This window comes from Dermacentor andersoni, chromosome 3 (genome assembly GCF_023375885.2).
Source record: "Dermacentor andersoni chromosome 3, qqDerAnde1_hic_scaffold, whole genome shotgun sequence".
NCBI classification, from domain to species: domain Eukaryota; kingdom Metazoa; phylum Arthropoda; class Arachnida; order Ixodida; family Ixodidae; genus Dermacentor; species Dermacentor andersoni.
Genome location: NC_092816.1, coordinates 173,125,729 through 173,152,883, shown reverse-complemented (window position 1 = coordinate 173,152,883; position 27,155 = coordinate 173,125,729). Strand labels below are relative to the sequence as shown.

Genomic DNA, 27,155 nt, shown 5'->3' with positions numbered 1-27,155 from the left:
ATGATGTCTCTCCGAAGATTTAATGTATTACTGTGCTCCCTAGTATTTTAGTAAGAACTGCTCAAAGGGACACTGAGGAGGAGTGCTAAATCTCGTTAGGCTGGTGAAGTCTCACTTTAATGCATTTTTTTCATCATTCTCGCGAAGGAAGTTGGTCATTGTTAACAAACGCACAACCTGAATGTTCCGTTGTCAAGGTTATAGCGCCGAGACGTAGACATCAGTACATCACATTGACGTCATCGATCTTGTACGCGCGCGTGTTTTGGCGTCTCGTGGCAAAAAAATAAAAATAAAAACAAATCGCTATCCTCTTTTGGTTGACTCTCTAATTTTGGTAGAATGCAACTAGCTTTCGTTGCCACTAAATATAGGCAACGATGTAACCTGAAGTAACCTGCTGGCATTGCCCAAACTGCGACTTGGTGTGGGACGTGAGCAGGCCGTCAGGCGCGTTTCTTTGCTGAATCATTTCACAGTTTACCATGCCTCGTTCCATTTTAAGAATGGCCGCTTTGTTCCTACAGAAACCTGATTTACTATTACAACTTCATACAACTGTTTACTTCCGGTTGTACATATTCGCTCACTCATCGTACGCAGCCACCGCCGCGGGTGTTTGTGCGGCTCGCCGTGAAATTCCTTGTGTTCGGAGTGCAGATATTTCGCCTTAGTGCCGCCGTTTAGGGATACCTTTTCGTGCTTTTCTTTTCTCTCTTTCTTTCTCTCCGCTTGCCCTGACTCCAGCGATTGGGAGCGGCTTGGTGTTCGTCGTAATTCCGACGGTTATCAACGAGCACTTCGTCCGCTATAGGGGTCTGGCCATGGGCATCAACTTCGCTGGCTCCACCATGGCGACGTTCGCATTCCCCAAGATGCTGGAGGTGCTCACGGACACGTACGGGTTCCGGGCGGCCATGCTGCTGTTCGGTGCCATCAGCCTCAACTCCGTCGCCTTCAGCCTCTTCCTGAGGCAGCCGGCTTGGTTAAAAAGGCGCCTGGAGGTTCAAGCGAAAGCAGCAGCCGCAGCAGCCCAGATAGCCGTGGATGCTCAAGCAATGTGCGACGCTCCCAAAGACTCGTCGGGAGTTGTGAATCGTGTCTCGTACGTATTGGGTTCTTTCGTACCTCTCGCCAGTGTTTTGGTTGCGTACGTCCACGGTCATCGAGTGTGAAGTATTCGTGTTTGTGCGTGGGCGCTGACACCATGCTTGTTAATTTATTTACTAACGAATGTTTCTATGTTTATACGGCCGATAAAACTACTATCCTCATTTCGTATAACTGTCTACTAACTTGCGGTCTAAATTTGTGCACCGTCTTTCGGGCAACACTGCGACTTTTTTTCTGTAGTGAACGCACCAGCAAAGTGGGTTCACTACAAAAAAAAAAAAAACTACTGTAGCTGAGGATTGTGGAGCTAAGGATGCTCTCGATGTGAAGTGTATTGACACAGACAGTGACTTACTTGCAGCATATGCACTATATTATTTTATTAGACACAAAAAAGGGATCGCAAAGAGTCAGTGCTTTTCTCCATGAGTAGGTGCTTCACTGTACCCTGCGTGACTCATTTCTCGTACTGCGCGATGGAACAGAAGCCTAGCTGCTGCTCTTTCTAATGCTATAGCAACTATATGGGCACTCCAGGCGCATTTCTGCCGTCGTCGTCGCCGTGGTGCTTCGTGCACAATCCAAGAGCGATAACAACGTTGCCGCGTGCCGTATGCTGTATGTTTGATTGAAAGTTTGCGAGGGTTAGAAGATGATAGTAGCTCAATCCTGCGCGCGCGAGGAAAGCGGGGAAAAAATGCGTTAGGCACGCGGGGGCGGGGGGGGGGGGGGGGGGGGCGTCTGCTTTGGCGGCGGCTGCGTGGGCCTTATCTTGAAAGCTATCTGCGCTTGGGACAGAGTGCGCCGAGTGCTTACAGCTTCGTGTCCGCTGCGTTCTCGCTGCCTAGGTCGCGCTGATGCGAGCATCACAAGAAAGGTAAAATCGCTCGCTGCTGCTGCCGAGCTTCTTCACTGCTGTTTTGACAGCTTTCAATGGCTGCCAGGACACCGCAACATCAACGGGAATGACCACGCCAACGAAGCCGCCTGATCTGCGCATGAAAGTGTTCAATGTGTCTTCATTTCATTTGCGCGCACTGACGCTGCGCCTGGCCGGTGATTGATGTCCCTGTAATCTACCTTTTTCCTGTGGGACTCGAATGTTTTCACCATGTGTCGTTTGCGGTCGTTAACTCCAGATACACAGATGCGTCTACCGCCTGAGTTACCACGACGTGAACAGACCATGCTGTAGCGTCTGTGCCTAAGCGTAGGATTTACAAACTCTTGTGCCTTCCTTAATGGTATGGCCAAAAGCCCCACGTGCGGCATATGCAGCTGTCAAGATACGCTCGCACGCATTGACAGTGTCTGCCCGTGCCATATTTCCGAGAGGCAAGTGATGTGTAGAGTGATGGACTAATTGGGCAATCGTCCATTATGAGGACTCAAAGCCTTCCCGCCGTGTAGGGTAGGCAACCGGAACAGCCTCTGGTTAAGCTGCCTGCCTTTCTTTGCACCCTTTCTCTCTCTCTCTCTTAACAGCCAGTATACGCGGTTATCGAGTGATATGTGTTCAGGTTTGCTTGTGGGCGCATGAGACCATGCTTGCAAATTTGTACGGCCGATAAACCTACTATCCTTAGTTCGTATAGCTGCCTACGAATTTGCGACCGCAATCGATGCTTCACCGCCGTAACTGTGACTTTTTTATGCGTGACTTTTACTATACACTCTAAGAAAAGCTTGCCCCGTTTGGGGTGTATATCTGCCACACACCAATAATCGGCATCTGCCTTGATGCGTTTCCTTTCTTTCACGCTGCGAGCCCGGTATATTCCAGTAACGAACGGCATGCGCGTTATCAGCATGACATAGCATTCCCGACAGGAAAGTAGCGGGCGCGGCGTTTTCAAGAAAGAAAGCGCATCAAGGCAGATGATGATTATAGTTGTGCGCCAGATATACACCACAAAGGGTGTAAACTTTCTTTAGAGTGTAGTGCATTGGTATGAAGTCGTTTTTTATTGCTGCAGAAGATCAAGTGAATTTCTTCTTTGTTTGACTATGTGCTTTCACAAAGAATCCCGCACGGTTTCTGTCGCTTAACGTGAGCACCCCTTACAAAAAATTTTTGTAGAAAGTATACAGATAGTCTATAGACATGTGCCTAGGAATAGACTTTCTATAGATATTTCTTTAGATTAGTCTAAGACGGTCGTGGACTTAGGTCCTTACACTTTTTGTAGGCTAGTCTATAAAATTAATTAATTTAAAGCATTAAATAAACAATTTATTTATAATTTGTAGTTAATATAATTTATAATTAATAAAAAGGTAATTTAAATAAATAAATTATTAGATTATTGAAAATTCACGTTTGTAGACAAATCTGTGCAAAATGACTGTAGACAAAAGTTTATAGGCGATATAGTTGTACTTTTGTAGACTGAAGTCCATGGAATGTCTATATACTATTCTTATAAAGCAGTCTATAGTATGTCGATGTACATATGGCCTTACACTTTTTTTTAGTCAGTCTACAAGATGTCTGAGTCCATAGACTGTCTACAGAGAATTGAAAATTCAATTTTGTAGGTAAATATCTGGAGAATGTCCATAGAAAAAACTGTATACGCTTATACAGTTCTACTTTTGTAGACTGAAGTCTATGAAATGTATATAGGCAAATGTGTAAAGATTAATTAAAACTATTTCTATAGACGAGTCTATAGTCTGTCTATGTAATTATGGCCTTACGCTGTTTGTAAACTAGTCTGCAATATCTCTGAGTCTATAGACTGACTATAGACTGTCTATAGATTAATGAAAATTCACTTTCGTAGAAAAATGTCTGCAGGCTGTCATAGACAAATGTATTTATAGGCTTATACAGTTGTACGTTTGTGGACTGAAGGCTAGGAAATGTCTATGGGCTATCCATAGAGCATTCCTATGGACCAGTCTAGTCTCTCTATGGACTTGTGCCCTTACACTTTGTGCAAATTATGGTCTACAGACTGCCTGTGGACAATTTCTGTAGAGCAGTCTGTAGCTAATCTATACAGGGAGTTTCAGCTAAGTTGAGCGAATTATTAAAAAAGCAAACACAGGCGCTACGCCTGTCGAATTGGTGCAGTATTCTTCTGAGCCGTAAGGAGCACGTCATGATATTTTTCCCACCCCGCCAAGCTGGGTGATTAATAAAGATTGCCTAATAAGCTTTTTAAATAGAAGTCCAGCGAAAATACTTCAAAACAGAAGTTGTAGCGCTTGAACAGAAACATCGGAATATTTCATCCATGCTAACTGCCCTGTTTAATTTTTTCCCAGCTTTCCTTACAGTGTGTGAAATTTAGAAACTACCAAGTGACTGCCAGCTAACGCGCCGCACTTTTTGTGCCCTCGAATGTAAGTTGAACGTATTAGCAAATGCTGCTCCGCGCACAGAGATCGATTGAGCAGGCTGTCCGTGACTCCGATGGACGTTAAGTGACAAAAGGGGCGTGCCATTTTAAGAAAAATATTCTTCCGCAAAAATGCGGCCGCCACGTGCGAATGCGATATGCGACTATCGAATTGGATTAACGCTTTTTATTGCGTGATATAAAATATTAATTTTATGAAAATGTAAGTCTTACGCCATAATCGAAAGAGACTATTTACAGATTTACTGGCTACTTCTCCTTGGCAAGCAAGGTCGCGAGGACGGCCTTGACATTCGTGTCATATGTTCCAAAGGTGCCGCAAGTGCGTGCTGCAGTTAAGTAGATGCAACAATGTGAGAGAAAAGTAACAATTGCGTATTTTCGTATGCTCATTCAGCAGCTGAATATATTCGCTTGAACCACTTAAGTCAATACTCAATGCGGTTGAAGTAAAACTGATGGCTGCTTATCAATACATACAGCACTCCTTTACTGTTTTTCATTTTATGGCATGATGAACAATTAAACAGTCACAACTGATGCTGGTGCTGCAGCAACAGTATGTTCCTTTTGTGACAAGTTCATATATGACAAATTATTGTACTTATCCCTATTGATCTTTTATTAATTGCTGAAACAACGTTGCCCAGTTGTACTATCTGTACGCTTCTTGGCTGGTAATTAAATATGCTCGCGCAGAATGATATGTTCCGAAGAGTGACTTGAGTGTTGCCAGCATCATGCAAAGGATTGTTATTTTTCTTAATACACATTTAAATGTTTTTCTCATACTCCTAAAAATGCATCATCGGCCATAACTTCACTAGCAGGCAGATGGAGTGATTGTATTGATATGATCACTTCTTAGTTTCTTATACATAAGGAGGCCTCTTGAGAATGAAGACACGGTTGCAAGTTAGGTATACTACATGAACACGATAAATACAATGTGAGCACTTTATGTGTCATGGCACGACAGATATTCACCTTCTGGGATACAAAACTGAAACTACAGTTCGAATGAATGCCATAACAGTAAATTATTTATGGTGCTTTCAAACATGAGTAATTTTTCTAGAGTTTCGAGGTTCAGGAAATTTAGTTGTGCATAAAAATAAGTAACAAATATCATGTCAGTATGCTTCACTTTCATTTTTTTTCAATAAATGGTACCAATTTGTGTCAAATTTTTCTGAGGTGAAACGTTTCAAAAATCTGTTTGATAGATAAATTCTTTGGAAACCTTGTATGGCATATAAGAAGACAGCCTACCTATGTTAGCATTCACGCAATCCCTGATCTTTCCTCAAGTCTTCCCTGGCTGCTTTGATAAAAATTCCTTGGCGTTCTATGACACCCGCAGCTTAAGTCCAATGAAAAAATATTATGGTTTAACGCTTGCCAAGTTACTGCCAGTCAATAACTTATAGATAAAATGAATAACACGTCGATCACTTGACATGCACTATTAGATTATACTGAATTGAATTTCTTGTTTTGTAAAACTCACAAGGGCTTGGCAAAGTTCTTATTTATGGCAATACAAGCACAGCATGGAGGACAAGGACACAGAAAGACACACACGTATAGCAGACGCAACTATGTGAGGGAAAGTTATTTAATGAGTATTCTTTTTCCGGTTCATTAGTAGCTTTATATATAATTTGCTCTCATCACTTATGTCTCTAGTTAACTTTATTTACCTCTGAATAAAGATTACATGCCAATACGAATCAGTACCATTATAATGTTTCATCTTGTTACAGTATAATGAGCAGTTAGACAACCGTAATGGTCACAGGGGCCAGCAACGATACGTTTCCTTTCAAGACAGGTTCATATGACGCATAGTCTACTTAGCAAAATGAGAAACAATTGCGAGAATCGCAAATCGTTTCTATAATAATAATTGCGGAAAAAGGATACCCGGTTGGACTGTGCACACTTTTCGGGTGTTAATGCAATATGGCCGGGCCAACGTGCATGCTCAGAGTAGTGACTGCTTTTGAACAATCGACGTTAAGAATCGCAATTAATTTCCGCTTAGAAGAGTCTGCAAGAGTCATACTACGAGATCAATGCATTATTTGCTACACTTTCAGTAGAATTTCCATAAATGAGGTTTGTAGATTAGGTTACTTATCAGTAAAAACATGTTACGATATCTTAGGTGTGTTGATAAGGGTGGACAAGTGCAATGTGCACTAAAGTATTTTTATAATATGTGCGTTATCTATTAAAGAAAGACCACCAAATCAATAATCTGGCGGTTTTTTTTTGTACAGCGCATGTCTGTACGAGACGGTGGCACTAAATGCAGCAGTAATGAAAACCATAGCACTTAGCGATCGCTTGCCGTAAAACATTCCACATAGTAGAAGCGTGAAGAAGAGGGCGTTATCAAATCATTTAAACGACAAACAGACACTTACATGTACCCGGTTCGCGTTACGAAATGCGTTCATCTAATCATGAGCTATTGACGGAAAACACATTTGCTTAAACGTAGCGTTCAGTGTAGTTAACGAGTGATGCCACAAAGACACGCAACATAGACACCAATGTACAGGCAGACACCACACACCGCTGCAGCAAGCGATGAGCTGCCGTTGAGAATTCAAATTGACGCGGACCGATGACGCACCGCCGTTGCTGCCATTGCGCATGCGCTCAGGTCGATGAGAGGGTGCGCGCTCCGAGAAGTTCTGGCGCCTTTTCCCTTTTCATTTTCTCTATTTCTCTCTCTCTGCGTGCCATGCGCGCGAAACGGAGTGCTTTTCTTTTCCATTTGAACAGGACCTTGTGTCGCAGCAAATTCGGCGTCGGCGTCGCACGATGTTTCGGAAAAAAAGATTTTCAAACCATTCATACCCAGGCCCTCCATGTCGCGCAACGAAGTTACTGAACGAACTTAATTTCTCAAGCAAAAATACCTAGGAAAGTAATAAAGTACCATTTAGGCACAACCTGCAGACATGATAGCATCGGATTGTAATTTGAATACACGAGAGAACATAATTCTGTTATGCGAAAGCTCAAACAAACGATTTTCCAGCGTTTCTACCATACATAGACCGGCCACGGCGTATGCCATTTGCGCGCGCCGGCGCGCGAATATATCGGTGGCCATGGACCCGCGCGCCCCTTTCCTTGAAACAATTCCAGATGGCGCTTGCCTCCGTCGCATCACGGCCCAAGCAAGAGGCCGCGTTTCTACTAGAAAGCCCGCCTTCGTGCATAGCACTCGCCCGTGAACGTTTCCTGGTAAACACTACGGTTACATGCACTGCAGTTGCCTGGAAGCGTGGCAAACAGACATGGATCTTTGAATGCTATGGCGTTCCACTCTTAAAGGCAAAGCTTAAGCCTGTTCCAAGTTCTTTCAGTTTTTTCCATGGATGAAGGAAAGGCGTCGGCGCGCTGTATTACAAACGCTGTGGACTATCATATTGCACTGGAACGCACACTTGTATGAACGCACTGTTTGTAAAAGCTGTTACAAGGCCCGTCAGGCGCTTGCATTATCGCCGTTGATGATGAGTAGTACAGTGTATTTCTAGCATATCTGCTCGCCTGCCGCCAAATGGGATACCTGCATACATGTTAGTGCAAATTCCGATCTTAGGTCAAAGCAACCAATACACTAATAGCATATGCATACACTCGGCCGTGCGGGCATACCGCCTGCGAAGAACTGGGTGAACTCAGGATTTGGCAGATATTTTAAGGGAACGAGAAACTTTGATGAGCTTATAGTGCAGGATATCAGTAAACGAAAAACCAAACGATATTAGTGATGCAGCCGAGATATGGGGACAACGTGAAAAGCATCTGAGAATTCGATGACACACAACGCGCGCACCACATGCGCGACATCGGTTCATCGCACGATCGCAATGTCTGCGTTGTCAGCTACGAACATTACGAGTCTCTGTGCTGTTAGCTTGATGCTTGTTTGGAATCCGCTTGTAACTAAACTTGGCGTTCATAACATCTATTATCACAATTGGAGCAGCGTTTGTTTATTCTACGGCCGCAAAAGTCATGATATGAGAACTGTGAAGACTGTCTTGGGACTGTCGAGAGCAACTACGGAGGTGATATCATGTGGTCAAGGAATGCGGAGGTATACACTTTGTATACTAATGTCTACAAATAGGCTCTAAAGCGATTTCGGCAGTACACAACTCCAGTGGTTATATCTGACGTAGCTTCGTACTATACGCCGACACCTGCCCTTGGTTGCAGCGTACATTGGTTGGGCCGAGATTAACGACTTTTGTCTATAGTCAATCTATAGACGACAAGTAAACCTGAAGCACTAAGAACATTACAGCATCAGCTGTCTTCTAGTTCATCTCATGCCTTGCCACAATCGGTATACAGGCTGTTCGCTCAAGTTAACATGACCTTTGGTGACGTCCCGCCCTATGGCCTTCATCGGCGATGATATAGGAAACTGTGAACAATAATTAGAATTGCAAAGTATACAGGGTGTTTCACCTAATTTGAGCCAAACTTTATAACATGCAAATGCTCTGTATCTGGACAGAACCATAGTAATGTTGTTTGCCGTATCTTAGAGATACTCAGATTATTTATGCATTCCCCGTTATTAGACAGTTAGTCTCAATAAATTAATGAACTTTTCAATTACTATATTACGGTGAAAAGTCTCCGTGAGAAATTGTAGGGCAACATGAGAACCTCCAGATACAGCGGGCCAGTGAATACACGCAATGTGCCTCGAGCGGCCAGTGGCGCGACAATTTTGCGTGTGTTTGCGGGCTTCTTTCACCCTCGGAAAAACACGTTCGTGTAGCACGTACAGAGCAACAGAAAGTTCTATCGGGAGTTTCTCACGTTGTTCTGCAATTTTCTCATTAACACTTTCATTTAATTACATTATTCAGAAGATCATTATATTAAGCTATTTATGTAATGAGGCCGAACGCAAAAAATAATCTTAGTGTCTCCTTACCAACTACATTACCCGGGTTCTGACCAACTACGTGGGAAGAACGAAACTTTGTTTGCGGAAGTTTCTTCCTTCTTCCCATGTAGTTTGTCAGAACCAAGGTAATGCAGTTGGTAAGGAGATAGATTGGTACATGACGGTTATTTGGGACACACTGTGTGTAAGGACGCTGGCTTCGGAGTTAAAATTTCAGAAAAAACGAACAATATTCATTGTCTATTGCACGGTAGTTTCCTAACGAGTCAGCTGGTATATATATGTATATATTATCTATAGAGGATAGTCGATGTGGTGTTGATGTTTTTGTCTATTCCCAGCAAATATTTTCCTTACACACGCACACATTCACGTTCACACACGTACACAAATACATATATATTTGTGTGCGTGTGCAAGGAAATATATGTACTGGGAATAGACAAAAACATCCACACCGCATCGACTCTCCTCTATAGACAGTCTATAGACGCAGAATGAACAATAAATAGAGACTCTATCAATTTTTATCTACAGGTAGTCTACAGAGCAGAAGTAGACAAAAAGACACAAACAGGTTGTCAACGCTCGTCTGACGACAGTCTATGGACAAAGAATGAACAAAAGTAAAGAGAGACTGCATCGCCTTTCATCTATAGCTAGTCTATAGAGCGAAAGTAGGCAAAGCGGAACAACGATCTTATCGTCTTTTTCTATAGACCCTCTATAAACCCGGGAGCAGACAAAAAAAAAGAAAGCTTATCATATTTTGTCAGCAGACTGTCTGTAGACTTTGTATCAACAAGACCAAATCTATATAAAGGCAAAGTCGTCTACAAGAAGTCTATAGACACTCTATAGACAGTCTAAACTCATTTTTGTATGGGTCCCGACGTCGGCCCATGAGAGCTTGTGGCTTTGTTTTTGCAGACCAAAGAAGAAAGCTCGCAGTGCACCAGCACTAGGCTCGTTCCGGCACGCGCTGACGGTGTTCTCTTGCCCCATGTTCTACCTGGTCGCCTACTCGTACATCGCTTTCATCTTCGCCTTCGAGTGTTACATCTCGCTTCTGGTGGACTTCGCTACGGACAAGGGCATCAGCTTTTCTCGAGCCATCACCATGCTCTCCATGAGCTCGGTTGCAGACTTGGTGGGCCGTCTCACGCTGCCTCTGGCAGCAGATAGGTAAGTCTCTTGTACACATATTCAAGCTATGCTCTTCCTAACCTTTCAGGAAGTGCTGCTTGAAAATTCCTCTGTTGTTGGAGCTGGACCATACCCCACGTTGATGGCACCGTACATCATTAAATGCGCAGCGTTTCTGAGCGAATATTTGCCAGTTTGTATCTATCTAACCGCCTACGCTTTCATGCTGTCATGGTAGTTTCGTTACCTTGGTATGTACCAAAATTGGCCTAGTATGACAAGAGTGTATGACGAACATAAATGAGGGGTCATAACATGAATATCATGACATGCATGTCATGTAGTTCATGAAACAGCCGCCTACGTCTTTGTGCTCTCATTGTAGTTTAGTTAACTTGTTATGCGCCAAAATTGGCCTAGTATGACAAGAGTGTATGACGAACATAAACGAGGGGTCATAACATGAATATCATGACATGCATGTCATGTAGTTCATGAAAGAGCCGCCTACGTCTTTGTGCTCTCATTGTCGTTTGGATAACTTGGTATGCGCCAAAGTTGGCATACTATGACAAGAGCGTATGGCCAACATAAATGATCGGTCATGACATGAATGTCATGACATGCGTATTATGTAGATCATGAAACAGCCACCTACGACTTCGTACTCTCATGGTCGCTTTGTTAACTTGGTATGTACCAAAATAGGGATAGTATCAGAACAGTGTACGACGAAGATAACTGATCGGTCATGACATGAATAATGAATATTATGAAATGTGTGTCATGGGGGGGAGGGGTTAGGCCACATACCAGCCGTCTACGTACTGGTGCTCTCATGGTTGTTTAGTTAGCTTGGTAAGTGCCAAAATTTGCATAATACTCCTTACGAGAATCAAATACCACACGCGTGTAATGACAAGAGTCAACGACGAACATAAATGATCGGTCATGACATGAATGCCTTGACATGCGTGCCATGTAGGTCATGAATCAGCTGCCTGCGTCACAGTGCTCTCATGGTCGTTTCGTTAACTTGGTAGGCTCCACGCACACTGCTTCGCATAACATTCATTCCCATAGTGTATGGGATCTGCCGTTTTTTTTTTCAAGAACGACACACCTTAGGCGTTTGCCAAAGGTGATATTAACAAAGTGAAGCGTGAGGTCTTTTACTGCGAAGCTGCATACCTTTACCGTCCAAGGAAATTTTCATGTCGTTGGCGTGGTAAGCAAAAAACTCTCCATACGTGGGCCGACCAAAACCGCAGAGAAACTGCAATGCCGGACCGACCCACGGCGGAGGTGAAGCAGACGTTAAGCGCTCCACAAAAGTGGACAAATCCCGAACATAGTGCAATGCCGGGCCGACCCGTGGTGTAGGTGAGGCAGCCGTTAAGCACTCTCCATACGTGGGCCGATGCCGAATTTAGTGCAACAGCGGCCCAACCCGCGTAGGAGGTGAAGCAGGCGTTAATCACTCCCCATATGTAGGCCGAGCCCGAAGATAGTGCAATGCCGGGCCGACCCGCAACGGAGATGAAGCAGGCGTTAAGCAGTTCACATACGTCGGCCGATCCCGAAGATTGTGCAATGCTGGGCCGACCCGCCGTGGTGGTGCAGTTCGCCATTAAGGGGCCCACATACACAGCTTGGCTGGTCATCCTTCTTCACAGAGTGGAAGGGCACTGAGTTTTTTTTGAGAATGTTCTCTAGCACAAGCCTAGATTTCAGGCTTAGAACTGGCGCCTAACACAAACATGCATATAGCCTCATCCTACGGTTCGTCTTCATCACTCCCCATCACCTGTTTTAAATCGAAGCTTTCTTTGCCTCTTCCTTCAACTTTCGCGGTGCTGCTTCTGCTGCTGCTGGCTTGCACGCCACGTTGGGGTCGTTTAGAGCGTCTATATAATAGAAGGAGCCTGGCAGAGAAGAAAGGAGACGCGAGAAACTCATTTGATATTGCACCGCGTCGAATGCGCAAAATATCCTCCGGAGCTCCCAGGGCCTCGCTACCATAGTCTTTTGACAGCTGTAATTGTCCGTGACCGCGTTTCTACCAACGTGCAAGTCCAGAGGGAAACTGAATAGAATGGTCAGGAGCAGGGGGAGAGGAGGTAGAGAATGGGTAGAAGCGATGGCAGTTGAGAAACGAGGGAATAACAGCCTTGCCACTTTTCGCTCTAAAAGGGGGTGGCGATAAAGAAAAGGTGACGTGAGAAGGCCAGGAAACGCTACTACTGGACACGACAGTGGTTAAGGAAAAACGAGATAAATCTAAGTTCAAGGTGCGGTACGGTACATTTCTGCTATTTTTGAAAAAGAAACACCATGCAAATATGTGAAGCGAACTACTTATGCAGGGCCTGCAAACGCCGAGCCGCATTAATCAAAACGCACCGCAGGGTCTATGCGACACTACGGAAGTGGTGGCACGTCGAATCAACACTTCTGTGCCCTCGTGGCAGCTTCGCGGATATGTCATTGCTCGAGGTCATTGCTCGAAGCCGCATTTCGGCGCGGGTGAAATAAAAAAAATGCTCACGCACTTAGAATTAGGGGCACGTTAAGAGAACGGCATGGTGTGAAAATTCATGCATAATCCGCCACTATGGGGTGCCTGATAATTCGATTGTGGTTATGGCACTCATCGCTCCATAATTCAATTAAAGTTGCTGATTCTTGATACCTCTCCTGTTGATACTTCTGCCACAATGTGATGTGCCATGTGAGGCAACGACAATGCTCAACCCTTTTAGAGGTTACGAAATATGGCACACAATAGCGCATCAAGCAACCCGCCCTCCTCCTGTGTGTTCTGTGTACTACGCAGACAAAGAGCAGTAGTGCACGCAAGGCAACATCGAAGATCAACTCACCGCACTATTTTTAGACTGAACGTTGAAGAAATTAAACATTCTCCGTGAACATCACCGCTAATTACCGTCAATCGAAGCTAACACCACACAAAGCTTCGCTGTTATCGATTCCCACAGTGCGTGGGATCGGCGTAATCTTTTTCTCTAATCTTCGATCTCATTAGAGCAGCAGGCTAGCAAAACAACGACTCCTGTGCACTTCCCCTAATAAATTCTCCTCTCTCACATATATTAGCTACATGCCATCATTCAAAGGCCAACTGCAGCGCAATTCTGACCTGCGTAACAAGCCCCGTTTCATACAATTTAGACATAGAGTAGCGCATGTGGAAAACTTAGCGCTTGAAATGTGAATGGATGCTTCACAAGTCGCTCGCAAAATTTGTTGATTTTCATAACGAAACAGAAAAGAAAGAGAACGCCGCCATTACTATTCACAGGAAGGGACGTAATATTCAGAGTAGAGAACCAGCGCCTGGGTCGTCTACTTGTGTGTGTACCGTAGCAGTGTATCAGTAAACAGTCCCGCATGTCTGCTATGCTATTTTGCTAATATGCTAAGTGTTAATATGCACTGTTAGCCGCTTCGTGCGCTGTGCCAACACCGTTGAGCACGCGCGTTGTTCTTTCTGTGTCAAGCCGGTCATTTTTAAATCGCAGCTCTTCGTCAGGCGCTATCCTGCGGCGGGCGTAGGCGTCCTACCTCGTCAGCAGAGCGAACGAGCACAACGAAGTATCATAGCGAACGCGGAGCGCAGCCACTGATGAAAGACGCGAGAGCGAAGATAGCGCGAGGAGAGGAGCGGAGGAGGAGGCTGCAACAGAACGGTGAGCACAGCCAACGCCACCTAGCTAGGTGGCTTTGGCACAGCCGCTGGATCTGGATAAAAAAAAAAAAAAAAAAAAAAGGTGCGGCCTGCCACGTCAGGCGGGCTGCAATGGGAGCGAATGTCTCAGCCGTAGTTGCATTCTCGGCCGCTTGGCTGGGCCGAACGGCGCTAGCTCTCGGGGACGGGAGCGTTGGTTTCCACGGGTGACAGCATTCGAAGCGCGTTTCTCACGCATTTTCTATGTCGATCCCGGACAAGTACGGGACGCGTTGGTTTCCACGGGCGACAGCATTCGAAGCGCGTTCCTCACGCATTTTGTATGTCGATCCCGGACAACAGACCCCGACTGGTAGCGCCGCGGCGGATGACAGCGTTTTCGATGCACGCGGCAGGCCGCACCTTTCTTTTTTATCAAGCGGCCGTGGCATGAGGCCGAAAGCGGAGGAGAGTATGGCGAAAGCGTAGTGCTACGCAAAACGGACTTGGCGACGATGGCTACGAGATGGCGCCAGAGTAGCACGCGTCGTTAGGGTGCCTCGATGTGCTCGCTCGCCTTACCTCCGTTCTTGGGGACGCGCACATCGGAGCACTGTACGCGTCGTTTGCCCGCTGCGGCTGGTGTGAATCACACTCACGCGTCGGCCATGCGCTGCCACTCGCGACCTCCGAAAGTCTAGCCACACTTCGCTCCATTTGCAACGTGCTGCATACACGAGACAGATTAGACCGTCTTAGTCATCGGCAACCACCCATGTATGCAGCGCGCGAGGTCGTGCGTACCTAGCGAAGCGCGCACACGAAGCGGCAATAGTTGGCCGGAAGCAAAAGCTGAGAAGGCGATTGAAGGCGGTCGCCCCTTACTACACTATACTGAGTTTCCACTTTTATCATTCGCTAATTCAACATCGTCATAAAACTGATCTACTTTATCATTATCGTGTCTGTATCTTGAAGCGTAGGCTTGTACTACCTTTAAGCTATGCCTCTTATTAAGATGGATTACGACTACTGCCACCCCCTCATTAATGCTGTAGAATTAGTCAATGTTTCCCGATATGTCCTTCTAGATTAGGAATCCTATCCCGTATTTCTTCTCATCTGGGAGACCTCCATATCAGAGGACATGGCCGTTAGTCAGCACCAGTTGTTCTAATCCAGCAAGGGCCAATGATATCTCAAACAATATCTGATAGTTCATCAAAGAACCCGGCTAAGCTAGCCTCACTCGACAGAGTTCGGCTGTTGACGATTGCCAGGGCCAGTTTCCATTGGCGCCCTGTCGGGCTCGAGATTCTTAGCCCCCTCTGCTGCATTACAGGTCTGACCGCCGCCTTGGTCAGGTGCTCCGCAGCTGCTGGGGACTGAGGGCGATGTGTTAATTGTATGAATAATCAGGGAGGGGCTGGCCGAATACTGCACCAGGGAGGCCAATTCCTGTTCTGGGGAGGGAGTGTCTTTGCTGAAGCTTAGTGGGCCTTCCTAATCTGGTTGTACCTGGATTACTATAGCCCCAGTTGCTCTCGGCATCTCTTGCCTGTGTAAGGCTTCACTCCAAGCCTGCAGATGTATTGCACTGTAGGAGATCGAAGTCGGGCATCCCATCGTTAATAAAAAAAAGAACGAGGATTCGAACTTTTGACTATCGCAACCGAGCATTCGACACAACTCAGTCGGATAATCCCGCAGGTGGCAGGGCTACCTTATCGCCGAAAAGTACAGTCGAGAGGGCCCTGCATGCCTAAGAGATCCGTCAATTTGTCTGCCCTAGTCGTAGGTTGCACGATATAGTGTCAACTCTCAGTGGTGCTAACATCGAGTTTTTCGAATCTCACGCACGCATTCGGCCTTGAACGCGCCTAGGTGCCTGCTATATTTGCAGTGAAATTAAAGAGCACTTAAAACGTTTGTGAAAAAAAGTAAGAGGAAGGAACAAGTTTACAGCGCTTACCAAGAAGCCCCGAGCCGCGTATCGTCCGCTCGTTGTCTTGTCTCGCTGCCTCCTGCTGTCCGAAACTTGCGCTCCCGGGTAAAAAATTAAGGGTGGCTAGACGAGCCGCGCAGAAGAATACGGCTATGGGCCTCCCGCATGCATCTTCGATACTACCCAGCACTGTATATACGGAAGACTGCCTGTTAAAATGCCAAGGAAGTTCGTACCGTGGGGTCTTCATCATCTTAGTCAGAGAAAGTCGATGCAGGGCCTGTTGTCTCTGTAGTAGTCGACGCCTGTGATTCCCACAGATTACGATTTTTGTGTTTCAGGGATTGAATGCTCCATACGAGTTTTGCGGTGGTGGCGCCCCGCAACTATGTGCATATGGATGGATGGATGGATGCTATGATCGTCCCCTTTGGAACGGGGCAGTGGGTCGCACCACCAAGTTCTTTGCGTCTAGTTTTGGTGGTTAGTGCTATCTGTAGGTGATTCGTGGGGTTAATGCAGCAGTGATTTTCATTGGCCTCAATGTGACAACTTCGGCTCATATCCATCCAGAATTGTTTGGTTGCTACCTCTTGGACGAGAATTCTGAATCTGCGGTAGAGTTCGACCCCTGCATTGCAAGGCCTCGTGCATAAAATAAGATAACGCGCCATGACGCAAGCCCTTCGCTGTCTGCAGACAATCTACGACCGATCAGTGAACTGGGCATTGATGCATGCACGAAAATACATTAGCAATACATATACCGGAAAGAAGCCACCATACTTAGGGTTATTGTAACGAAAAATTACCCTGGTATGTCAGTGCTCAGAGGCACTGGTCGAGCGTGCGCGGATCTACGGGACCTGGCCTATACACAGTTCGTGACACTTCGCGGCCATATTTCTATGCTGATAACTTCAATGAACTGATTCATAGTTACAAGGTGGACTGATATACTGAGCTTAAAACGGAATCGCGGAGCATAACATATTCACTGTATGTTCTACTTGAAGTAGATTGTTGCCCTCCACCCATGATTCAGAGAGCAACACTAACATTTGGCGCGATGACGCGTCACAATTGCAAATGCTGACACGACTAGAGGACCCACTCGGGCATGTCGTGAAAGCTGTGCTTCGCGCAGTACTTCCTGGCCCTGGCTGGTCAGTACTGAGCCAGATCTGCTACCCAAGAAGGGCGACATCCGTATTAGTCATGTGTGGTCCTGCAAGTTATTGTAATTTTCCTACCGAATGCGTGTACAAAATGTATGGTGACCGTTTTTTGGACCTTTTTCGGTTCTGGCGCTGACTCTCAGTTGAGTTACAACGATGTGCCAGTCAATAAAGCCATAGAAAACACAGGGAAATTAATGGGTACGTTTCGCAAAAATACAGAAATAATTCCACTATTTAGACAAGGTGACCGCTCCTACATTTATAATTAGCGCCCTATTACTATTCTTCCTTTCTGTAGCAAGGTCATCGAAAATGTATTGAAAAGCGCTTAACCAGATACTTCTCAACATTTAACATTCTTTCGCCGAATAAATTTGGGTTTAGGGTACGATTCTCGACTGACTGTGCTATACTTTCTTTCACTGATAAAATAAAAATCGCTATAGATGCCAGTTTCTGAGCAGGATCAGTTTTTATAGATCTATCCAATGCATTTGTATCCACAAGCCACGTCATCTTAGTCGCTAAACTACGGGCAGTAGGCGTCCATGGCCCAGCATTAGCACTTATAAAAAGTTACCTAACAGATAGAGAACAAGCTGTGTATTTGAGTTCCTCAATTTCTAATTTCAGAACAACCAATAAAGGGGTTCCGCAGGGGTATGTACTTGGCCCACTACTATATATTCCTGCTCTATATAAATGATTTACCCGGTTGTTTATTAGAAACTGAGGCCTTCCTTTACGCTGACGACACCACATTACTTTCAACCGATCGTTCACTAACTTCTCTGATTACTAAGCTAAACACTGACCTGAAAAAGATATTTTAACGTCGTGCCAGCTTAACTCGCTAAGCATAAATCCTACCAAAACGTCTTTTGTGCTTTTTCATTCGAATCATTGGACACCATAATTCAATCTGGCATGAGTGAAGTTAATGAATCCTCTTTTCTTGGTATAATTCTTGACTCAAACTTAAAAATATCGAAGCATGTCGCCAATTTGAAGCCCGAAATTTATCCCGGTATTAGAATTTTATTTAAATCTAGATATTATTTTAGCAAACCAACATTGCTAACCATGAAGTCTAGGGTTTGACGAAAACTCGTCTGGCGAGGAAATAACATGGCTGAATAAACGTACACTCGCCAACTGAAAAAATTCAAAACACGGATTGACGTTTCGGCGCCCAATACGGGTGCTTGTTCACAATGAGCGAATGCATGGTGGTCTTTATTATATATGCGTCGGAAGACGTAATGCGCTTGCGTACAACTCAGGGAGGGGTCCCCGTGTCCGGTTTATCGTGTTAGTAGTAGATTGTATGCAGAATGATTGAAGGAGCAATCGGGATGATAATTTTTTCTCTCTTTCGATGATAGAAGCCGAATTCCAGTTAATACTGTGTCCAGTCTTTTCATGGTGCTCTGCCAGGGCGTTGGAGACCGTGTGTCCTTTGGCTACATCATTGCGATGCTGCTGTAGCCTTCTTTTAAAGTTCCCCGTCTCGCCTACAAGGCACCCGTATTGGGCGCCGAAACGTCAATCCGTGTTTTGAATTTTTTCAGTTGGCGAGTGTACGTTTATTCAGCCATTTTATTTCCTCGCCAGACGAGTTTTCGTCAAACCCTAGACTTCATTGCCCTTCGCGAAAAGCATGGACGGTCCGCCGTAACGAAGATTCGACAGTTTGCGTCCCTCAAGTCGAAGTTGGCATCTTTTCAATGCCACCTGCAATTCAACCTGCGCTGTAAAGCCCACAGCATCATCCCGAAGTCGCTTCACCTACCCGTCTTGGTTCGTACGCCGTTTGGAAAGCATGCTATCTCACGCTGCGAGAAGCTCCTTTTACAAGCACGCATCCTTGAAACGAAGGCTACCATAAAGCGCTTGGAGAACGATGTTTTCTTTAGCCAACGCACGCTTGAGCGCACCGTTCCCACGGAATTCCACGAAATTTTACTCTACTCTAACGGAGCAGCTACGGCGACTCGACAAAAAAGAGAAAGGTGCCAGGAAAAGAAGTTTTCGTCTCTGCTGGACAAACGTCCGGCCCCTGACGACCAAGCTGGTGTTTGCAACTTGTCGTCGCACGACCTTGATACCGCAGAGCTTCATCTACTAAACCGCGGCCTGAATTTCAACATTGGTACCATGCCAAGTATGCGAAAAATGGCTTGTGCAGTTGAGGAGGCAGTACGCCATGTCGAGCCGTCTCTGCAAAACGAAGCACGTACCCGCGCTGTTGGGGCTCTTTGAAAGCTTCGTAATGCTAGGACCTCAAGTATCAGCCACCTCGATAAAGTAGCCATGAAAAGACTGCAAAATAACAAAGCCATTGTCATCTTGCCTGCGGACAAGGGGAATGCCGCAGTTGTCATGAATCGGGATGACTACGTTTCAAAGATGACGGAACATCTCCAGGACCTGACAACGTATTCAAAGGTCAACCGGGACCCCACAAAAAAGACCGAGTCAGAACTTCAGAAGCTACTGACTGACGTTTTGAAGTTTGTGCCTCCCGAAAAGAAGCATCTGTATAACCAGCTGCTGTGCCACAACGGCTCAGCTCCTGCAATATACGGCCTGCCTAAGGTTCACAAACCTAATGTCCCGCTGCGGCCTATAGTAGACTACACTCGCTCTCCGTTGCACCGTCTCTCTGCCTATCTTCATGGTGTGCTCCGACCCCTCGTTGGACGAACGCCGACATACGTAAAGGACTCCGCTGATTTTGTCGACAAGGTCAGGAACGTGACTTTAGGGAGCGAAGACGTCATGGTTTCCTTTGACGTCAAGTCTATGTTCACACGCATACCTGTGGATTATGCTGTTGACTGCTGCCGAACAGCATTACAAAACGACACATCTCTGCCTTTGCGCACACCATTCGAAGTCGACGACGTGTGCCCCCTCTTGGATTTTTGCTTACGCAACACATATTTTTCATTTAATGGATCATTCTACAGGCAGGCCTTTGGAACGGCAATGGGAGCATCGGTGTCAGTGTCATGTGCCAACATTGCTTTGGAAGCCCTCGAAGATAAAGCCCTCACGACGTTTCAGCCCACCCCGAAATTGTTCCTGCGGTATGTCGACGACTGTTTTTCTATTATCCGCCGCGAAGACGTCGTACCTTTTCTGCAGCACCTGAACTCTTTCCAAAGCACAATAGAATTCACCGTTGAAGAAGAAGTTAATGGTCGCTTGGCCTTCCTTGACGTTGAAGTCTTGCGCACTGCATCCGGCCTTTCCACGAGTGTTTACCGAAAGCCTACACACACAGGGACATATCTCCACTTTGATTCGGCCCACCCCCTTGGACAAAAACGATCTGTTGCCTCCACATTGTTCACCCGTGCATTACGATTATGCTCGACTACTGACGCACGCAGAGCTGAGCTGAAGAGAGTGACGCAGGATTTGGTCAGCAATGGCTACCCCGGCCAGATTATAAGGACTGAAGAAAAGCGTGCAGCTGAACCCCCTGTAAGGCCGATGAGAACAAGAAAACGCGCGTCTCTCTCCTATGCACGTGGCGTGAGCGAGTCATTATCAAGAATTTTCAAAGATCATGATGTACAAATCTGCCACGTCCCTTCAAGAAAGCTAAAACAACAACTCGTCCGAGTGAAAGACCGCCTCGAAAAAGAAAAATTTCCGGGTGTCATCTACAAAATTCCTTGCCAGGACTGCCATGCGTGCTACGTAGGCGAGACGGGGAACTTTAAAAGAAGGCTACAGCAGCATCGCAATGATGTAGCCAAAGGACACACGGTCTCCAGCGCCCTGGCACAGCACCATGAAAAGACTGGACACAGTATTAACTGAAATTCGGCTTCTATCATCGAAAGAGAGAAAAAATTATCATCCCGATTGCTCCTTGAATCATTCTGCATACAATCTACTACTAACACGATAAACCGGACACGGGGACCCCTCCCTGAGTTGTACGCAAGCACATTACGTCTTCCGACGCATATATAATAAAGACCACCATGCATTCGCTCATTGTGAACAAGGCACCCGTATTGGGCGCCGAAACGTCAATCCGTGTTTTGAATTTTTTCAGTTGGCGAGTGTACGTTTATTCAGCCATTGCTAACCATGTATTATTCTTTTATTCACAGCCATCTCAATTATTGCATTACAGCATAGGGTAACACATATCCAACTCATATAGCACCACTACAGCATTTGCAGAATTAAGCCATCCGGATATTGTCGTTCAGCTCATTCTACTGCAATGCTATTGATACGCTTCTCACCCACAGAGTACTTTCAGTAAAGAAATCTTGGTAAATATAAATTAGCCGCAATGTTATTTAAGGTAACACGTAATCCTCCACCAGTACATATATTTTCTGAGGCTACTTTGGTTACCTTGAAGCTCACAAGATTTGCAGCTAACAACAATTTCTTATTGTCACTAATGCATACTAATTAAGGAAAACAATCTGGATATATAGCAGTATTATCTACTTGGAACAGCCTCCCACTAGATGGCAAGCACTATTCGTCTTTAGGTTTCTTCAAGAAAGCATTAGTTACTTTTCTACTAGATAGCCAAAATAATCCACATATCTAAGCTATTCACTTCACTCCCGCTCATTTCCTTTCCGTTTTTCCTTTTTCATTCGTTTATTTTTCATTTGTAGCCTTTATAAATATTTTTTGGGTTTGTTGTGTTGCGAATGCCTTAAACTACTGTTTTAATTCTACTACTAGCTATTGACCTTATATTATTTTGCAGTTTGTACTACATTTACTTTGTATAATCTTCCACTTAGTGACTACTGTATAGCTGTTTTATGCTGCGTATTTACTCTAATGTGTATATTTTCTGACAGGAGGTCCCCCTTCAGCCACATGCTCTGGGACCTCCTTCTGTAGGCTTGTGAACGCCTGTATATCTATACTTATTAAAGAAATAAACTGAAGCTGACTAGGGCAAAGAGAAATGAAAGTGGACGAAGAGCTAACTTGTCGTTGGTAGGAACCGAATTCACATCCTCCGCATTACACGCTCGGTGCTTTACCAGTTAAGCTACCGCGGCACGATCCTCACGTCCACTCTGTTTAGTGTTTGCGTATGTGTGCAAGACTAGCCCTGGAAGTCCATGGAGTGAAATTTGAAGTTCATTTTATTTCGAAAGATAGGATAAATAGAACAATTCAAGCTTATACGCTCTGTTTTTCCTCAACAGGGGCTACATCGGTCGCCAGACGCTACTGACTGTCTCGTTCCTGTGCCTCGGGTCGCTGTTCGTGCTGCTTCCCATGGCCTCGAGCTACGTCACCGTGTTTGCCTTCGCCACTGCGATCGCCTTCTGCATCGGCGTTGCAATTTGCTTGTTCTCGGTGCTACTGGCGGAATACGTGGGCATCGATCGTGTCTCCATGGCCTACGGCATGGTGTCCGGATTCTCCGGTGTCACGTCGCTGTTCAAGCCGTTGATAATCGGTGAGTGTTCGAGGCCCGGCTGCACGTATGTAGCTCCTAATCATTCCCTTCCTGTTAGATCATGCGAAATGCTCATATACCTCGAAGGCTTATATCCATTGCGTTTATTTCGCATCCACTGTCCCTCGTCTATTTGGTTCACCTTGCTCTCCCCCCCCCCGCCCTTCTATTCTAAGGCTTTTATATGGCTTTGTTGTGCTTTTTGTCCTATGCCTTAAGCTTAATTTTGTTCTTTCTTACAGTATCCTGCTTTTAACAGATGTACTATAGTTTCTGCCTTATACCACACCAACGGTAGCCAAAGCCTGTGGCGTAACATATTTTGACATCTTGCTTACAATTCACTTCTTTTTATAAGTACTGGGAAACTGAACTTATTGAGAGGTGTAAAAAATAGATCCTAGCTCCTTCGGTTACCTGTTCCGGTTCTGCAATCAAAGAACGATACTATATCACATCACCCCAGTATTTTATTACGTTAATTTATTCTGCATAGCAGGTTTATTTCAATATTAGGCATACTGTATATTTGGACAGTAATGCCTCAATTCCAAAATTTGCGAATCCAGTCAAATTCCGCAGACTAACGCATTTTGACGTACGGTAGACCTAAACATGGTATTTGGTAAAAAGGCTTACAATATTCCGCACATGCAGTGCCGTTTGTGACGACATTTACGCAGGCAAATGAGCCGGTCATAAATAAGAAACTCAAAAGTAATTGTTTATGCTGCATCATGAAAATCACATAAAAGACACCAAGCATGGTGAAGTAAACAATTCAGAAACTTAATTAGTGTAATAATGTAAATTATGCAATTAAACATTTGGATTTATCGTAGAAGTAAGGGCGGCTTTATCGAGTAGTTCAATTCAAGGATTAAAACAGTGCTATCTGCCACAGCCATATCTTTTTTTAATTTTGCAGAGGCAAAAATAAACGCGCTGAATACTTAGGCACCATTGTGTTATTACTTCGCGTCTAAATGAATGCGCTGTCGTTGTACAGATCCTTCTGCTGGACGTAAATTGCACGTTGGTACGTTATTAGATGGCCAGATCTCCGAAGCAATGTATATTGATAGATCCTGATACCAGTGCGCGATGTGTCCTCACAAGCTTTAACGCGACAGCTTTACTCAAATCACAAAGGCATTCAGTGACGTTGACAGGTATTTCTACGGCGGAGCAGCTGGTCGAGCGAGAGTGATGGACTGAGGAACAAGGAGCAGCGAAGTTAATTAACGTAGAGAGGTATGCGTGCGGCAGACGCGATTGATTGCTCGATGGTCTCCACATCAATGCCTGGAGGTGGTTGCAAAAAGTCGCAGTTTCGTGGGAAAGGCGAAGCATTGATTGCGATAGCATTTTAGTAGAGACCTATACGAAGTGAAGACAGTAACTTTTTCTGCCGTGTAAGCTTGTGAATATTCGCTCACTGAATAAGTTAACATACACCAGCGCACAATCAAGCATGAAATCGTCTCCCTCGATGACCGCGGAATTTCGCTGTCACAATTTTGGAGTGAGGAAGCACGGCATTAGAGGCGAGTGAATTGACCTTCTTGCTGCCTCGCGCTTCAACGCGAACTAAGCGGCGGGAAAGTAGCGCCCACGAAGCTATCATCCCTTGGTGCACCTGGACTATGTAGTCATCGCAGATCGCTTTCAAGAGAGGGCCCGTGCGGCCGCACGATACGCAGCAGCCGCCGCAGTGGAACACGCCTCCCCTTCATGCGCCTCCCCCCCTCGTTGCCTTGCGCGCGACGGACGACGATGCGCACTCTCCCTACTTTCCTCCCTTGCGCACGCGAGATCGAGCCTCCATCATCGACTCACCCTCTCCTGCTTTCACTCGCACACACAGCATACGGCGCGCGACGATGATGTTATCACGCTTGGACTTTATACACAACATCACAGCCAGGACGTTGGAAAAAATGAGCCTGGAGTGCTCAGATAATTCCTATCACAATAATGAAGGGGTGTCATGATCATCGAATGACAGGACTGCGGGGCCTGTGATTAGGACTGTACGATGGCGGCGCGTTGCACCAGCTGAGTCAGAGGTGATTGGAGGTTTTGTAGCAGGAAAGAAAGAAGACCACAAACAACGGGGGCGTACAAAAACGAAGTTCCCATTCGTGGTTCAGAAACTTCGATGTTGTGAATTCTTTGTGTGCGTGTCTTTCTTTTTTAAAAAAAGATAGGTAGCACAGTAGGCAAAATAATAAAAAGAGTTTGGTGGCGCCCATAGCCTTAATTAATCCATCCATCCATCCATCCATCCATCCATCCATCCATGATCACGTGAACACGGAATGGCGTTGACGTGATAGAACTAATACATTCAATCACTGTGCGGCTAGCAAAGAAGAATGCGAAAATACAACATAGTGGCTGTGGTAGGGATGACTAAGCTAAAGGTTTCACGCAAGCCAGAATATCTGGAAATGTATTCCATGGAGACACAGAGTATGCACATGGCATATGTATTTAATTCATTGGCTTTAGAATCCGCCCCTCATATAGTAGGCGCAAAATGAGATTTTTGCTGTATATTAGAGCACACGGCCTAAAAATGCAATAAAGTACTCCGTTCTTTTCAGGTTATTTCAGGGACGTCGTCGGAGCCTATGACAAGCTCTTCATAATCTGCGGATCTGCAGTCATCCTGGGGGGTTTGATTTGGATCGCAGTTCGCCTAGTAGAGACGACCAAGCGGTCCAGGCGATGGAATCTCGGCGATTGCGAGAGGAAGATCAGTGTACAAGCGCCATCCGTTCTACCGAAGTATATCTGCAATGCAACAGAACTCCCCGCTGCGTACTCCCTGTGACAAGCTTTACTTCCCCAGTGTATGCAGTGCAGCAGTGTGACTTCACTCTGGCGTACACGGGACACAGTATGCATTTTGTGCCTCCCGAGGAGCTTCGTGTGACGGCTCTGTCCTCTTGAAAGCCGTCAGAACTCTGGATTGAACACAAGTTCCAGCCGCCATGCTCATTATACGTCATTTTTAAGAGATAGCTCTCTGTGGTTCTTCCCGTATTCTTGCGATCTGTCAGTTTTTCATTGCTTGCTGTCAGCTTCGTGAACACTGGATTTCACTAGGTGTTACTAGGCGCCGAATGAAAGTAGCACCGGACGGCACCATATAACTATCTTATGATGACCAAGTATGGTGCACCTTTGTTATACGCTAGGAAAAATTATTTCCTGCATAAAACCAGAACATATAAGGTCAGCTCACAGGCATTTCCAAAGCATAGCCATTGGTTAATAGCGTGGTGAATTATATTTAAGAGACTCTTCGCGTTACTCGTTTTTTTATTTAGCCATTCAGTAACTGCTTTTTGCGTGTTAGCGTGTTCTTTGCCAATTTTCGTGACTGAGCAAGTCCCACTACTATTCCGACATAAAACTCATCAAAATTAACCAAACCAAACCACTCTTAGTGTTTCATTACATATGCACCACACATTGTCAGAATAAATCATAGGCAGTTACCATAAGAAATACCACGCAACAAAAAAAGAAGAAAGAAGGCGTGGCTATTTATTTCTGACTATTGTAAAAAGGAGAAACCATGTAACTATTTAAATATGTTATACTTACTTGTATGTTATATGTTTGCATGTCTCCGTTACTGATGCAATGTGCTGAGGGATGTTTAAATTACAAAGATATCAATGCAACGTTGGTTCTACCAGAATGTTTTACTTACGATTTCTGTGTATACAGTGAACATGTAATCACGAAACGAATTTTGGAATATATGCAGACGCAGACGAACAAAGTATGTGTGGGAGAGGTGCGTGTGCTCTGGTGGTAGAGCTGTACTTGCCCAAGTTCTCAGGATATTACAAATTTTTTTTGTAGAAAATGTGATGTGGTCCATGTTGTACGAAACCAAGAATTCTCCGTTTTAGTGTTAGTTCACGCTTACTGCTCTTTGCTTTGGTTGTCACCATCGAGAAATATAAAGCAGCAGTATGCTATCAGTATCATGTCTTTTCTTTAGTAAATCTGTGTTGTTGAAATACCGTTTTATGCGGTTCAAATGGGAAGTGTGGCTATTATATTGTGGCGGACTTCTCTACGCAGAATGTGTTGCTAAATAAGTCTTAGCCATACGGAGCAGTAGCAGATATGGCAATAAAGCAGCGCGTCCAAAAGAACACATTCATTCGATAATAAAAAAGAGCAACAAATTGCTGCATTCTGAAGTTTCTGTGAATGCACGAAAATAGATAGCATCCGCAGTAGAACTCCGAGAATAAGTAGCTCAAG

The 27,155-nt window shown here is 45.1% G+C and overlaps 1 protein-coding gene across 1 annotated transcript; it reads left to right on the top strand.

The window, feature by feature from the left end:
• Positions 1-26,536, top strand: LOC126524154 (monocarboxylate transporter 12-like). Its single transcript, XM_055067082.2, has 4 exons — positions 1-1,105; positions 10,366-10,620; positions 22,606-22,862; positions 25,472-26,536. The coding sequence occupies exons 1-4, from the start codon at positions 825-827 to the stop codon at positions 25,699-25,701; spliced, it is 1,023 nt and encodes a 340-aa protein (XP_054923057.2). The 5' UTR covers positions 1-824; the 3' UTR covers positions 25,702-26,536.
• The last annotated feature ends 619 nt before the right edge of the window (positions 26,537-27,155 follow it).